Below are 15,866 nucleotides of genomic sequence, written 5' to 3'. Positions count from 1 at the left end.
CTGCAAGGCCCTTTAACCTACCTCCCTCAAGTCAAAATCAAGCTCCATAATTACAGTGCAAAAATATAATTAAAAGATGTAGAAATATATAAGAAATGTTTTTTTAAATATTACATATTACATAAATATTGCATACATACGCACGCACACACACACACACACACATGCATACATACGGGCACACACACACATATGTACACACACACACGCACGCACATGCATACATACACACACACGCAAACATACACACACACACACACACACACTCACATGCATATATACACACACACACGCACACACACCCATACACACACACACACACACACAAGCTTCACCTTCCAGGGTCATTATGGCAGTGTTTATAAAAAAGGATGCACCGCAAGCTTTATTCATCACATCACAGTCCCATTAAAAACCATTTAAAGGCCTGTCACTTTGAGAGCACAATGTGACCAAGCGCACAAAAGAAAAATTATTAATATAGCATCAAAAAGAAAAAAAGGTTAAGAGATGTCTAAGCTCCCCCGTGACCTTACGCAAGCTGACTACCTGCAGGAAGACCCTCCACCGCTGAACAATCATTTCGCTGCAAACCTGTTATCTCAGTTAATTACCAAATCAGAGTGCAGTTATATATTTCTGTAATTAGGCTCTTAAAATATGATTAACATGTCTCAATTACGGCAGTGATAATTTGCATAATTTATAAGGACTCCTAATTGCGCGTGAGTTCAGATTTTAGGCTGGGTAATAACAGAACACAAAATGCATTATGCTACTACTGAAGCATGTCTGTTTGACTGCCAATATATGGATTTGTAATTATCTCACAAACAGGGGGAAAGCCTTCCTGACACTCAAAGAAAAAGCGATGTGCTCATTTTTGAATTTTTTTCCTGCCTTTTTTTTCTGCGTTCACCTTCACTTTGTAATTTTACACGCAGAATGAAAACCACCGCCGATCCAAGCTGACAGAGAAAAGCTCCGAAGGGGTAGCCGCTGCATGCTGCTTGCGACACGGAGGAAGCAGGCTCGACAGCACGAAGTTCAACTCGCACTGCTACCGAGAGGCCGTCCAGCTTCTAAGGCTCTGGAGAAATTAGGACAGACACGTGGCTCCGTAAAACTGCACGTTTTTATGGCAGGATTAGCTTTCATTAAACATGCCAACACTACATAAACGAGCTGCTCCGCGGTGAAAACTAGCGTAGCCCTCTTTTGGCTGTACCGCTTTTCAACTATTGAGCAGACCATATAAATTCATTAACAAGGAAGTACAACTGTCGCTTTGGCAACTGTCAAAACACCGATGCCTCATCAGAGATTCCACGCAATAATTCATTTATGACGCTAGAAAATTAATCAAAACAGCCCCTAAATACATGTTTTGTTTTAGCCTAAATTATAGCTAACCGACTTAATTTTATACTGCCGGCTTGCAAAATGCTAATTAAGACCATGAGATTATTATTATTATAAATTTGGGTACGTTAAAATGGGAAAAGAAACATTAAGCAATGGGAATTTGTGAAATATTCTTCATTTGGTAATGGCATCAAGCCAGCTAGCTGACTGAATAAAGACAGCTACTGACATCCAAAGGGCCAGTCCCATATAGAGGAATGACAGTTTTGAATAGTTTCATAAGGTCAATGTAACTGCCTACATTTATCTTAGCTGCTCCTGATCTGAAGAAAACCAGCGAGTAGCCTACACACAGAGCATCAATGGTTTGTCTGCTATGTCATAATCTAGTAGATACAGATTCATTTTTGTAGAGATAGCCATCAGTACAAAGTCTGGGTCCATCAAAAAAAAAACTGTTTCGGCAGCATTTTGCATATTTTTTTAAGCCAACACGCAGACCGACAGACTTATTATTCCCAGCCTTAAAAGGAAAGTATTTGGATAACAGACCGGTGTTTGGCAGCGATGCAGTCATAAGTATATTCCGTGGCGAACTCTTCATCAAAAATGAACCGACTGAATTCCATTTGGCCGTGACTCTCAGCCTTACGTTCATTTCAAAGCGCCGAAGTGCTGCGGTGGACAGTTACAAATCAAAACACGTCACTTTTCTGTCTCCTTCCTCACCTCATCGTCATTCACTCAGTCCCTGGACAAACCCATTAAAGAACCAATGCAGCGTTTTAATTAACTTACAGTATATATGTCAGCAGCATTTAGAACTGCGGTAACTATCCTGTGGTCTCTAAACTGGCTGACATACAGATGTTTGTTTGAGAAGGTCTATAAGAGGACAGCATAAGACCTATAATAAGAGGTTAATAAGGCGTTCTTGTCTTTAAAAAATACTATGTATGAAGTAGTATCTACCTTGTGATAATTATGATTTTAAAATGCATTCCGTTCTGTAGATCAAATTAAGTAGTACACTCAACAAGCCCACTAAATATCCATTATTCTCTTTTTTACACCAGAAAAAAATCTTTATTATTCTATACTTGAAATTAAAATTTAAAATACTTTTATTTAAAATTATATTGAGCTCACTTCACCAGCATCAACCACTGTTCTGCCGACCTCAATACACCATTTCACTCAAGAAAAAAAAAACATGGTATCACACTACAACTCAAATGAGGAAATGGACCATCTCCCCAATGTGGAACCTGATACTCCAGACACAGGCAGCAGGGAAAAAAAGGCATATTAAGCTGTGGTTTTCCACAAAAAAGAAGCCATTAATGTGTAATTACTCTGCTCCACCACACTAAAAATCGTTAAATATGTACAGACCACTGTAAGACATTTTTAAAAAGCTTTTTTGTCATCTTTTCATCCAGACTAGAGAGAAGAGTTCTTTTCATTATTTTTCCTAAGAATGAAAAAATGTGCCTTGAATTTTTTTTTTTTTTTTTTTTATTCTGGAAAGGAATTCTGTCTTTGAAGTATTATAAGACAGTGTCTCTGTATGTAGTGAAGTCTAAACAAATAACTAGCCTACTGGAACCAAATAATAGGCAAATTAATAACATAAACTTAACATGAAAAATATCACAGTGGAATAGGCCTCCTCCCTCCAAATGCAAAAGTTGTAAAATCATAAGAGCTGAGGTCACCCAGAACCAAATGATATATTGCTGCTAATTGTACTTTGACTCCAGATGGCTTGAATTTTGAGCTCCAAGCCCCTGTGCACATCTTCCCCAAAAAAAGTCTTGAAAATCAGCAGGGAAAAATACCAAGTCCTTCCTCCAGTGTTCCGCCCCCCCCCCGCCCCCCCTCCCCCTTCATCCAGTTTTTTTCCCCCCTTCATCCGTTTTTCATGAAGCCAATTACTGTGACACTCACCAACTATAAATAGTTGTATTAATAGAGGAGGAAATCAAAAGCTTGCACCTCCCCCCCCTCCCCAACCGGCGCCATTGTTCGAGTACTGAATATGAAAACAATGCATAATGGCTCCGTCCTTTGAAAGGCAATGCTAATTAAAAAGGCTCTCTCCTTAGACTCCACAGCAGCATTGTCAAACTGCAGCTAATTGTTCTCGGGAATAAAGAAGGGATTAATCAGGACGCTCCTGACATCAGCAACAACAATAACCGCCAAAAATGAACAGAAACTACTTTCTCAAAAAGTCTCCCTCCAAGTTCTCAAAATGGAGGAATACATGATTTCCAATTTTACAACTACACAATATATTTATTATGGTTTACAGAACGCGTTCATAAACTTCTGTGGAAAAAAACACAGTAACTCTTTAAATACTGTAATATTCCACAATACACTGGCCATGGGGGTGGACAGCGAATGGCCGATGGGAAAAAAATATTCTGAGTAAAAATAAACCTTTATTTTAGCAAACTTTTTTGGTAAATCTCAGCTTCTGTGTTCAAAGGAGACACGGCCGTACAGTTTGTCACCGGGGGGATTTGTGAAACAGGAACTGTGGCTATGACAAACAAGGGCACATTCAAAGGGATTTGCCTGAAGACAGAATTAGCTCAGCAGGTACACACATATGAAAGAGACCATTGTTAAGTACCTGGGCTGCTTCAGCTGTAGTCTTGACTGAGTCATGGAAAACAGGTGAGATGGGTCAGCATTTAAAATTTCTCAGATTTTTCAGCTTCCCGTAAAAAAAAGGCACAAGGATGTTTTTGAACAGAACTCTGGGATACTGAGGTACTCGAACCATAAGCCCAGAATCTCACTGTTTTGGGGGGAAGGCTGGAGAAAGAACCAGGCTTGAGCATCTGGCAGGGTAATTCAGTTTTAATCCTGGTTAAATTCCCTTCCTCCCATCAGCAAAGAGCTCCGAGGGTATTTCCCGAAGAAATGATCGATATTTCACCTCATTATTTTCAGTTCAATTCATCTCAATTGGAGCTAGAAATTCATGCGAAGTTCCACGAGAAGCAAAGGTGCGCCTTTTGATCCCCTGCTCAGCACCTCGGTGATGCCGGATGTGTTTATGTTCACCTGTGATGTACTTCCATGAATGCCCAAACACACACAAAGTCACCAACTACGCTTACTGGCAAAGCATCCCATGTGCTAAATGCTTCTGAAGGACAGGCCTCTGTAGTCTTCTAACAGCAGGACACAGATCTACGGCACAATACATTTAAAAGCAACAGAAAGCCCTTCCAAGTTCCGAATCACCTCCCATTAAAAACAAAGACTTCCTTCAAAGGACACACACCGGTTCTGTAGACAGGGCTGGATCCAGCTTTGTCTGCAGCTTTGTCTTACAATTAAAATGCAAGAAAGTTAAATTCACATTGATTTGTAACCGGAAGGAGAGGCAGTTAAGGAAAGCAAGGCCTTTAGGATCGTCCACAGCTTCAGCACGTGCCCTCAGTTTCGGACACCAACACCTGGTGACTCCAGCACACGCGTCCCTCCGCCAAAACGCTGGTGAAGTTCTCTCTAGAACCCACACCACAGAAATCTGAGATGCGCAACTTCTGAAATTTACCGCTGCCATCCCGCCCCCCCCCCCCCCTTTAAATTCAGTAAGATTTAAAACGGTGACGCAAAGTTGGAGTGCTCCCTTCGTCATGTTTGTTCTATATAAATAATCCAAGCAGCGCCGTGGGACAGGAGGTCACGGAGGTTGCCAGGCCCAATCTCTTGGGGGGGGGGGGGGGGGTGATTAGTCAGAGTATATTTTTGGACAGTCTGGCTCCACCCCAGCTCATGTCCACAAGGCTTCATAACATTACCCAGGCAGGGAGCAGCAGTGCCAACAAGTGGAGAAAGTCACAATACACTGCCCCTAGTCCCTAATGGCAGTTAACTATGGCTAGTCAAACAATAAAAACTTCAAAACTCAGGCCTATGTAATTTTCCAAACCAATGTTATTAGTCCATTTTAAAAGCTGTTCACGATTTTCAACTCAAAAAAGCAGTGTCATAATTTTACAAATCATTAAATCCATACAGTTGCATAGTGAATGTCACATGGTGAACCGTAAGTCTGAATACTGAAGGCCTCTTCACAAGCAGGACAATGTTCTTTTTTAGTGTTCGATTCCAGTAAATCTCGACAACTTCCATGAAGTGGACATGAACTTAAGAAAGTAAAAATGGGAAACCATTCTCTTCATAAAACCGGGCCTTGAGACAAGGCTGCCTGAGTGGGGATGGAGGGAGAGAGAGTGTACAGGCCTGAAACCCGACACCCACATATGTAAAAATGTGCTGTCTGGCTTCTCTTACCCACTCAGCTAACCTGTGCATGCCAACGTTCCCAACTCCGAGGGGTCCAGAAAGACATGCATACTGTACACACACAGTGCACTGTACACACATACCACACAGACACGCAAACACGCAAAGATACACACACACACACACACACACACACAGTCTGCATTCACACATACAGACGCACACCCACAAGTCACACACAAAAAACATACAAAGAACGCAAACGCACACCTAGGTAAAATAAATAAGCCTGACTCCTGGTGGAATTCTGCACTCCTTTCAGCCGGAAAACATCAGAACATGTTTGGAATGAAACTGCGCAGTAAGACGTGGTGGGGGGGGGGGGGGGGGGGGGGAGGGGGGTGCCGTGTCTGGAGAAGACAAAAACAGAGCCTTGGCTTAAATAAAGTGTTCCTTCCTCCTCCTTTCCGCGGGGCTGATATACGCCGGCGTGCTTGTTTATACTGCGCCATGCTCCAGTCCGCATCACTCCGCCTGTCTCAGTAAAAATACACAGAGCGGGTCAGGAGTTCAGGGCCTGGTTTGCTTGGGGTTGGCATTCTCCGCTGCCCGAGCTGTCAGCTGCTCCAGAGGAGAGCCGGGGCGACGCGGGGGGGCAAGGGGGGGGGGCTGGGGGGGGGGCGCTGGGATTGGGCAGCCAAAGGGGTCGCCGGTCAACGCGCCATGTCCCGCCAGCTCGTCGACAACGAGGGGGCCCGCCAAGCCGGAAGAGAAAACGGACCACGACCTGCCACCTTCCACCCCCACATCCACCGCCCCCCCCCCCCCCCCAACCTTCACCCCAAAAGTGCTCTTCTCAGAATCCGACCGGCGCTCCGCACGCACACCGAAAGACGTTCGGCTTTTTCGCGCGGTGACATTTCGACTTGGATTACCGAGATTCTTCACGCGGCTTCTCAGAACTCAGCCAGCGAGCGAAAAGGTTCACGCTACGCGAGCTTCGCAAGTCATCTTCCGTCTGTTGTTAGCGGCTCAGCATTTATCCGCTTTGAATAAACTCCCCGCCACAAACGCATCGTCTCCCTCAACATCACTGTAGTGGAAATATCAAAGCAATCCATCAAATTATAAGCCTGCAGCATCAAAAACAAAATAATGATCAATGTCGAGGCATTTCCAGGCTATACGTTTCCCCTTCCACGCAACAGCTTTATAGTATACAGTCTCAAAACATTATATATTCAAAGGAGTCCTTTCTAAAAGCGGCACTTTTTTCCTCTTTAGTTGCAGAAATGATTTTATGAGATTGTGAGAAAGAGTGAAAGCGGAAGCAGGCAGGGATTGGTCTGCCACACTCCTCAGCTGGTCTGGTGACACTGGGAGGTCATGATGTAGCAAACTTGTGGAGCCCTTTCAGTCACATAGAACAGCTACCCCCTACCCCCCCTCCCCCAAAAGTCCCCCCAAGCCCCCCCTCGCCCCCCCCCACCCCGAACATGCGGGCTGCAGATTTAATGGCCGTTCCTTTGCAAGCCGCCAGGGACCCGGCCGCAACAATGTAAAACTGGGGAGAGTGGCTGAGTCTTTAAAAAATATAAAAAGAACTGACAAAAATCGCTGTTCCCATTTCACACTGTGCTCAGCACATTTCCAGTAAATGTCAGCGGCAACTTTGAGTCATTTTCTCTCTCTCTCTCTCTCTCTCTTTCTCCCTTTCTCTCTTTCTCTCTCGGTTTGGAGAATAACTTCTTCAGCATCGCCTGTACAGTGTAAAAATGTAGCCCTTAAATTATGAAGAGGGATTGAAACCCGGCACGACGCAGATATGAATTCCGAAATAATATAATGCGGCACTTGCAGGTAAATATTAACATTGCGTTTTGTACAGAACTGACTGATATTTTCAGTCACGCGTCAGCGTACAGCACGTAGCTGCAACTGTCATTCAAAGGGTAATGATGAAGGAAGTATTAAAGAATAACGAGGGATCTTCAGAAAATATAATAAACCCTGAGAAAGTGTATTAAAGTATTAAACCGGCCTTGAGCCTTGTAAAGGTCACCCTCTTCATACTTGGCTTGTCCAACCAAACATTTTCCGTGGGTTTTACTTTCAACACCCTAATAAATCTTTCCGTGTAAATGAATAAAATTTCAACTCCAACCAATACATGTAAATGTAAAACGATAAAAGTACAGTGAACTGGCACTCATTTTTCAGAGAATACCCTCGGTGCACTTTAAGTGGGCTTTGAACCTACATCAGACAGCTTACCAAGCCTAAAATAATACATGAAATGTGTCTTTGAGACACTGAAGATTACACACAAAAACGGAGCGATACATGCATTTGAAATCCCCAGAGCAAATCTTTGAGGTGCCCAAAAATAGCAATAAATATGCGGCAGTGTTTTTTCATAAATATTTCTTATTCAAAAACAAAACACGCAGCAGATGAGAAATCTGGGCTTAGCGCTGACAATAAACTGAAACTGAAATGAAGGCAGGGAAACATTTCTCTCACTTAAACATGGAGACGACTGGAGAATTTGACCATTTTCAACCACAGTGGTCAGAGGCCAAGAAAAATAAGGACACCGCCTCCTTCCACAGTAAACTTGTCTTGACTTTTCAGTAATTTTGGCAGCCGGCCAAGCGATGCAAGTCATAGTTTAACAAAAGAGACTTTTTTTTTTTTTAAACCAAGCTGTGGAAGCGTAAGGTTTGGTTATAAGAACAAAACAGTATTTTCTTATTAAGTTACATTGTGAAAAACAGTTTTAATATAACTCTCAGGCCTCTTCCACGCACTGAATTGCTGTTTTATTTCTAGATTCATGGATTAAGAGTGGAAGGCACATTTAATAAAAAATATTTAAAAAGACAAAATCAAAGGACTGACACATAGCTTGTCAAGCACATCTCAATTTAACAACCAGAAATGTATTTCTGCAAAAGTAAAGTTTGGATACAACTTTCAGTTCACTTATAGTAATTGAATCGCCATTTTATTTATAAATTCATGAGTTATAAGTAGAAGAAGCATCTATAGAAAAGAGATCCATTTAAGAGCCAACTGATTCCATTTGCGTAACTAACTACCTAGCTAATCCACCTTTATTAACTAGTATTTTATCTATTTATATAATATTGCTAGATATTGAAGTGTATATATAATGTAGTTTTTTAGCATGATAGCTAGCTGTATAACGCACACCTCTTTCTTTATCCTGTAATCACCACTTTTAATACAGTTTATTTAAGAATGAAATGCATTATTCGATCACAGTTTGACAGCTAGAACATCACAGGACTACACAGAACTGGTTGTACTCTCAACATTTTGATAGTAAGATGACATCTTTGGCTTTAACACCAGGAACGGTAAATCACAAAGCACTGTGGCATATAGACGTGGTTCTTCTAATGATCTAAATCATTCAAAACAACTGCCTTCAACAAAAGCTGGGCTACAGTTGCCTTGCAAGACAAAACCTGGATGGGGGTCTCAACTCTAAAGTGAAAGAGAGTGCCCCACAGGGCTTTTATCTCTACAAGCCAAGTGCAAGGATGCCCCCCACCCCCCCACACCAGCCAGAATGCAAACCCATGTAGTGGCGGAGCTAAATAAACATAATAACCACAAACTAATTCAAAACTCCCCTACACATTGTCCACCTCTTTTTCTTAGGATGATGAACAAAACAGAATACCCCTATACTCACAGCCCCCAGTTACTTTTTTATTTCATTTATTTATTTATAAAAAAATTTTAAAGACTAAACAAAATGGAACCTCAACCCCCCCCCCCCCCCCCCCCCCCCCCCCAATACTCATAGCCCCCCCGATCGCTGGTTGCCAACAGAGGGAGAGAAGCCAGGGTGAACCGTCAGGAAAAGGTCCAAATCACTTTGTTCTTCGTCCAGATACGAACTCTGGATGAACCCAGGGAGAAGCCGGGGAGAGCAACACCAGGCATAACTCATACGCTCCTCCAAGAACCGCGCAAAACAACAGAAAGAGAGGAGAAACTCCACAGGCGCGAAGGCCCCCTGCTCTCCTGAGACAGTAGTCGATTCACGGCTCAAGAAGGAGGGGGTTAAGGGGGCGGCGGTGGGGGAAAGGGGGGGGGGGGGGGGGCGGCGGTGGGGAAGGGGGGGGGGGGGGGCGGCGGTGGGGGTGTTCAATAAAACGCCATGCTAATACAGCAGCTTTTAGCGGTGGGCCCAGAGCCAGTTGCCTCGGAGCAACGAAATGAATGAATCTCAGCAAATTACGCTTTGGGGCTAATTAGGGAGAAGATATTATCTCCGTTACTTAGCCTCCATTCGCTTTCATTTCATGTGGCGGTTAGCGATCATGAAATTCACAGGAGATACCGCATCGGGCCCAGGCCTTAAAGTTGCCATGATTCTTACCATGTTAAAACAGCTATCTATTTTAAAATATAATATCATTTGCACCGCTGTGTTTGAACAACAGGGTATACAGGGAGCACAAACATGGTACTTTGGAAACAAAATTTGCCAAATTTTTATGTAATACCAACATGCAGCCTCTACCACGCACACATACACACACATACATGCAAGCGCACACACACACACACACACACACACACACACACACAGAAACATGCACATAACCCCCATTCATAACATACACGTAAGCTACAGCCCAAGAATACACACAGTGCTCCAGCCAGGTTCCATTTAATAACATAGTCAAACAGCGCTGTGAACAAAAGGTCAAGTTTCCACTGGTTTACAAGGGATGAGAATACAGAGCACACAGCTCCAGGCAACGGAGGAAAGAGCGGCCCCGAGGAGCTCGCCAGCGCGCCGCGAGGAGCGCGGACTAACCCAGGAGGGGCTCAAAAGGTAAATTTCAGGCATCCCTCGGCCTTCCGCTTCCGCGTCCCGATCGACAAATGTCACCGTGTCCCGCCGAAACCCGCCACGCCGGCGGAAAAAGAAGCAGGCCGCAAAGCAAACGGCGGCCGACCCTCCGAAAATACCAAAGCGCCTCAGAGCGGCTCGGCAATAACGGGGTTCCGTCGTTCCCCCCGAAGGGAACGGCCGATTCGGGAATCGTGCACCGCACGGACCTAACCGCAAATAACGAGCCCCGTCAACGTTTTTTTTTTTTTTTTTTTTTTGGCGCATCAGCCACAGCTGCATCCCCACCACCGTCTATTTGCACAGAATTTATTTCAGTTCACCTCTGTCAAGGATAACACCTCTGTTGCCATCATATTTTTCCTCCGCGCAGCATTAGAAAAAGACAGCGATAGATATCCATATTTGCTGCATTACAATGGAGACGTCGAGGGCAGCGATGCACCGGCAGCATGATCTACGTTCTGCTTCTTTTTTTTTTCCCCCCAAGTGAAGACCTCCACCGCAAAGAACGAAAAAGGCAGAAAGCACTGCCTCGATGCAAAATGAAAGATGTGCTTGTTTTGGATTTCAGGTTAGAAGCGCAGAGGTGCTAAAGCCCCGTCAGTAGGATGTCAACAGTGTACTTCACTTTTTCCCTGATACACCGTGACATTTCTGTCCTGTGTCGTCAACAACGTCAGCCACGCGGTCTTTAGAGCTGCATGTAGCCTAAATAATAGCCAAAGCACTTAAAAGTTTCACAGTCTGCAGTAATCGAATCTTCTGTTAAAAAATTACGGAATTTAATAAACATGTAATACCGCCCCCCCACCTCCCACCCCCCCCCCCCCCCCCCTTAAAGCAACCAATATAAAAACATATCTAATCATGACAGTAGATATTTATAACCATAGATATTAATACGTTTTAAATTATGAGCCAAATTTTGGAAATTAGTATCTTGATCATAAAAAGAAAAAGAAAAAAAAATTCAAAACAATGCAAAAATTATTTCACATTTCAAATCACAAGACAACACTGGAAATGTTTATGGAACAAAATATGGTCAACATTCTTGTTAAAATGATGAATGTGCTTAAAAGAAACAAAAGACAAATGGCTTAATGAATAATAAATACAAGCTGTTTGTTTACCTGTTTTTTCTTTAATTTCGCATAAGACGTTGAAGAGAGCTGGCTTCATTCTATGGCAATTCAGTGCGTGTTTCCTAAAATACAACAGGTATCCACACTTAACGGACTTTAAAATACAATATTTGAAATGACAGCATATCTGAGTTTTCATAGTCAAGGTAAGAATGTCAGCAGTGGCAGCCATAATATATACAATGGAAGGCACTAGCATTTTTACAGTATATCAAATATTTGCACATACTCCAATAATGAATTGCAGTACATGCATTATTTTTATGGGACGTGTCACAGCAAAGTTTAAAATCAAAATATGACTTCACAGCAAACTTGCTTACCCAAATGATGTAAGGAAAGAATAAGTAATAAGACATAAAATAAAACACAATAATAATAAGAAGAATTCTGTAGAAGTGGCCATTGCCAAAAAAAACTCTGTGGTGTTGTGCATCCATTTTTGACAACAACACTTGTAAATTACATTGACCAAAGAATTATTAGGTACAGTAATTTTGAGGTAACACACACAAACACGAATACACACACACACACACACACACACACACACACACACAACATCTGAATATGAGAAGAACCTAAGACTACAGAACACGTTTATTTAGATTCTAATATTTTTATCATTACTTTTTTTTTTTTTTTCTAGGTTAAGTCCTGCATTATGGCATGGTTTGTTATGATGGGCTTTTATATTATTCATCGTTAGTAAATATAGCATGTCTACGTCTTTTCCGTTTTAAATATAAATAGTCCATGTTCAGTCCTACTCTAACAAAACAAGAGCAAGTATAATGCCTATATTTAACCTTCATTGGTTAGCATTTTGTAGTAGTAGTAGTATTTTTTTTCTAAATCAAACATAAACGAAAGCTACACAAAAATAAACAAACACTTTAATTTTAAAACAGGTTTCAGATTAAAAAACAAAACAAATATAGAGTGTGTGTTTTGTCGTGGCCAAATAACTTAAGGCATTTTTAGTGTGCTCAGTTTATTTTAAGAGTACATTGACTGCGTTATCTGTAAACAATGTACGAGGCCAACTGCGCACGTGTTACAACATAAAACTAATACCCGATCTCTTTTCTTGATTTACTGCAATAAATGGCAATACAATATAGTGGTGTTAAATTAATTCAAAAATACTATGGCGTTCGATAAAACCGCGATATACCGTTTACGTTAATATTTTTTTCACAAGGCAAAAAGGTCTCGTATCTATTTTTGATACATTGTTACTATACCTACGTTCCTAAATCGCTGACAGTACTGTTTACAACTCGGTCACTAAGTAAATGTATTCCTTTTTCCATATGAATCGTCAGCCCAGCGCAATATGGTTTATTTAAACTAAATATCAATGGGACGTAAATGAATAATCCCCGCAGCTACACGCACCCGTTATATGTAGCGCGCAATGTGTAATCTCATTTGTAGCTAAATGTGAAATGACAGGAAACTGAGAAGATAAGTAGCCTACCTCGCAGGAAAACAGCAACAAAACTGTCATATGGCTACGAACCATTCCTATCTACCAGTGTTTCTAAAAGTTTGTCCAGTTTTTCGAAATTATTTGAAATATTTGTCAATATTGTTTTAAAACGTAGCCATCTAGCTACTTATTGGTGTTTAGTGCAGTTGGAGGGGGAGCGAGTGGCGGGCGACTGTGGGACTAAGGGGTGGGTATAAATTGATCCTAGCTGGTAAACGTTGGCTAATTGTTTTAGGGTCCATAATTATCCAGTAGTAATTGCTCATTTCAGCATTCACTGAGAAATGTCACTTAAGAAATGTAGCTAGCTGGCTATGACAAACATGGAGTAGCGACACGGCATCTCTCGAATGGGCGCTTACCTGGCCTGCGCTTCGTCCAGACTTTGGTCAGTTATGGTCATGATTTGCTGTAAAATGTCTCCAATGTCCTGTTTTCTTCCGTCTCCGTCAGTCCCTCCAGTTCCATCCTGCATATGCTGAGAAAGGCCGGGGTGTCCGGCCATGCCCACTCCGTGAGAGTGCATCAACCGCGGTTGTTCGTCCATCTCAGCCTTCTTCTTTGCCTCACTCCCGCTTGACAACCACGCTTCTCTCTCGGGCTAAAGGAATATCCCGAGAAATTCCTTTGGATCTCAGTCCGTCTCTCTCCCTCTCTCGCTCCCTCTGTGCTCTCCTTGGACCAGAGAGGGAAAGGAGTAGAGGCAACAAAAAAACCTGGTCTTGCTGTCTCCCAGCTGGTCTGAGTGAAATCTGATCTGAACTGCTGCTGTTGCTTTTAGCCACTCCTGCTCTGCAAAGAAAAATTCAGGTTCAACTTTAAATATGAGTGCTAATCCCGAGTAACAACGATGGCTGAAGCTTGTGGAAAACGTGGACTTTTTCCTTCGAAGGCTCTTACGCGTCTGCAGCAGGTTTTTGAATATCCTCTGCACAGGTTTGATTGCCTTGGTACTATCCGCCGCTTTTGTTTAGCCCAGGACTGGCAACTGACACATAGCGAGAGTATGGAGACCAAACCCCGCCCGCGAGACATGATTGGAGAAGGAAACGGTGTAACCCCGCCTCGCCGCGCTGATCATGAAACGTCAATCATCATACAGGGAAGGTGGGACGCTGTAATAAGTTTAAAGATGTGGTGTTAGCTCTGGGACAGGTCGGGGTGGCAACATCGTGATGGATTGAACCTGAACTTGAAATAAATAACGGTCCTTGACACAAGAGGTCTGCTCTTGTCACCCACTCTGACCAGAGAAAGACCCCCATTTTCTCTAAAGCTGTTCGTTTAATTATCTAGACGGTTGCCAAGAAATAGATTTATCCTTGTGTTTTATAAAAATGTGATCAAAACAATCGACTTTCCCCTCCATATAGTGAACATTATTATATAGTCAAATCAATCAATTTTAGATTAATGAAAGATTAATCGAAGTATTTTCTCAGATTGTATGAAACAAATTTAATTACCACATTTTTTATATAGAAACAGCACTTAATATTTGAAAATGTACTTAAACTATTGTTTAATGACTTTTCTGTGTTCTTGTCTTTCTTGTTATTCATTCTAAAGTGCATTCCTTTTGAAGGCGTCCTGAAAGGTTGTACTTTAGGGGGATGTTCTGGGGTCCCCCTTATGTGTGTCACTGACCTGGCAAGTGAGCGTATGTCGTTGGACCTTGTCTGGCCCAGCTGAACACTAACCCCCCCCCCCCAACAGCCACTCAGTCCGGTGAAAAGAGACTGGGAGACCGGGACCACCATGTCCTTAACAGATGGGTACAAGGCCAGCCCCACTACAACCACCCTGCACCCCACCCCCCTTTTTTCTTTGCAAAAAATAAAAAAAGAGAACAAGTGTCACGTTCCTCCCGTGTCATCTGATTTAGTTTATTCTTGCCCATTAAAAAATTATAATTGGAGTGTTTTGCACAGGTCCGGTCGAGAGAGACAGATTTTATGACCACATGATTATCAGAAGCGTAATTGCTCTCCCTTTACTCCCAGCTCTCTTTACGCGCCCGCATACAGAGATAAATGATCTCGCTGCAAACGGTTTTGCGTCATTGAGCCAGGGAACAGAGACGGTCAAAACTCCAAACGCTTCAATAACCGTAAAGCCAGCAACAGCTTATTAATTATTCAGTGTAATTTATTTTGCCATTCTACTGTAATGGACAAAGGAGTATTCTTTTAAATAACATCATACTGTACTTGCCATATAAAGGATGGATTAACCACGTAGTAATGGCCACTATAATGTATTAAGTTAAAGGGCTGCTTAGAATCCAGGCTCTTAACGTTTTCATATTGAAAAGGAACACATGAAAAACTAGACAGTTTAACACATTTTACACAGCGGTTTTAATACTACATTTTAGGTAAATTAAATGTGTCAAAGTAGATTAGATTAATTTGGTTATTAGTATTATTCCTGGGAAATTTGTGGCAAATATTAAATCCCCACGTTGATCACTGAAGGGGACAATCATTTTACAACCATCCACTTGTTTCTCAGCCAATAATATGAAGCAAAAAAAGGCTATTACCTAGTCTGCGGCCCAGTACTGTGATGTCAAAGCTAATAGAGGATGGCGCATGCACAATCAATGTCATCTAAAGAGCGGACGCATTGCCTAGAAGAAAGAGCTCTCAGCCAAAGTGCGCAGTAAGGCAATCATCACTGATGT

General features: G+C 42.3%; 1 protein-coding gene across 2 annotated transcripts in view; it reads right to left on the bottom strand.

Moving 5' to 3' along the window:
* Positions 1-14,541, bottom strand: part of LOC118229784 (pre-B-cell leukemia transcription factor 1) — a 75,926-nt gene extending 61,385 nt beyond the window's left edge. Inside the window, exons 1-2 of one of the 2 annotated variants that reach the window (XM_035422132.1) lie at positions 13,543-14,541; positions 11,674-11,747 (exon numbers count right to left, since the gene is read on the bottom strand). In XM_035422132.1, coding sequence (XP_035278023.1) covers positions 11,674-11,747; positions 13,543-13,727 — 259 coding nt within the window. In that variant the 5' untranslated portion in view covers positions 13,728-14,541. The remainder of the gene's footprint in view (positions 1-11,673; positions 11,748-13,542) is intronic. The other variant, XM_035422133.1, reaches the window with a different exon arrangement.
* Between the last annotated feature and the right edge of the window lie 1,325 nt (positions 14,542-15,866).

This window comes from Anguilla anguilla, chromosome 6 (genome assembly GCF_013347855.1).
Source record: "Anguilla anguilla isolate fAngAng1 chromosome 6, fAngAng1.pri, whole genome shotgun sequence".
NCBI lineage: Eukaryota > Metazoa > Chordata > Actinopteri > Anguilliformes > Anguillidae > Anguilla > Anguilla anguilla.
This window is presented reverse-complemented; position numbering and strand designations above follow the sequence as displayed.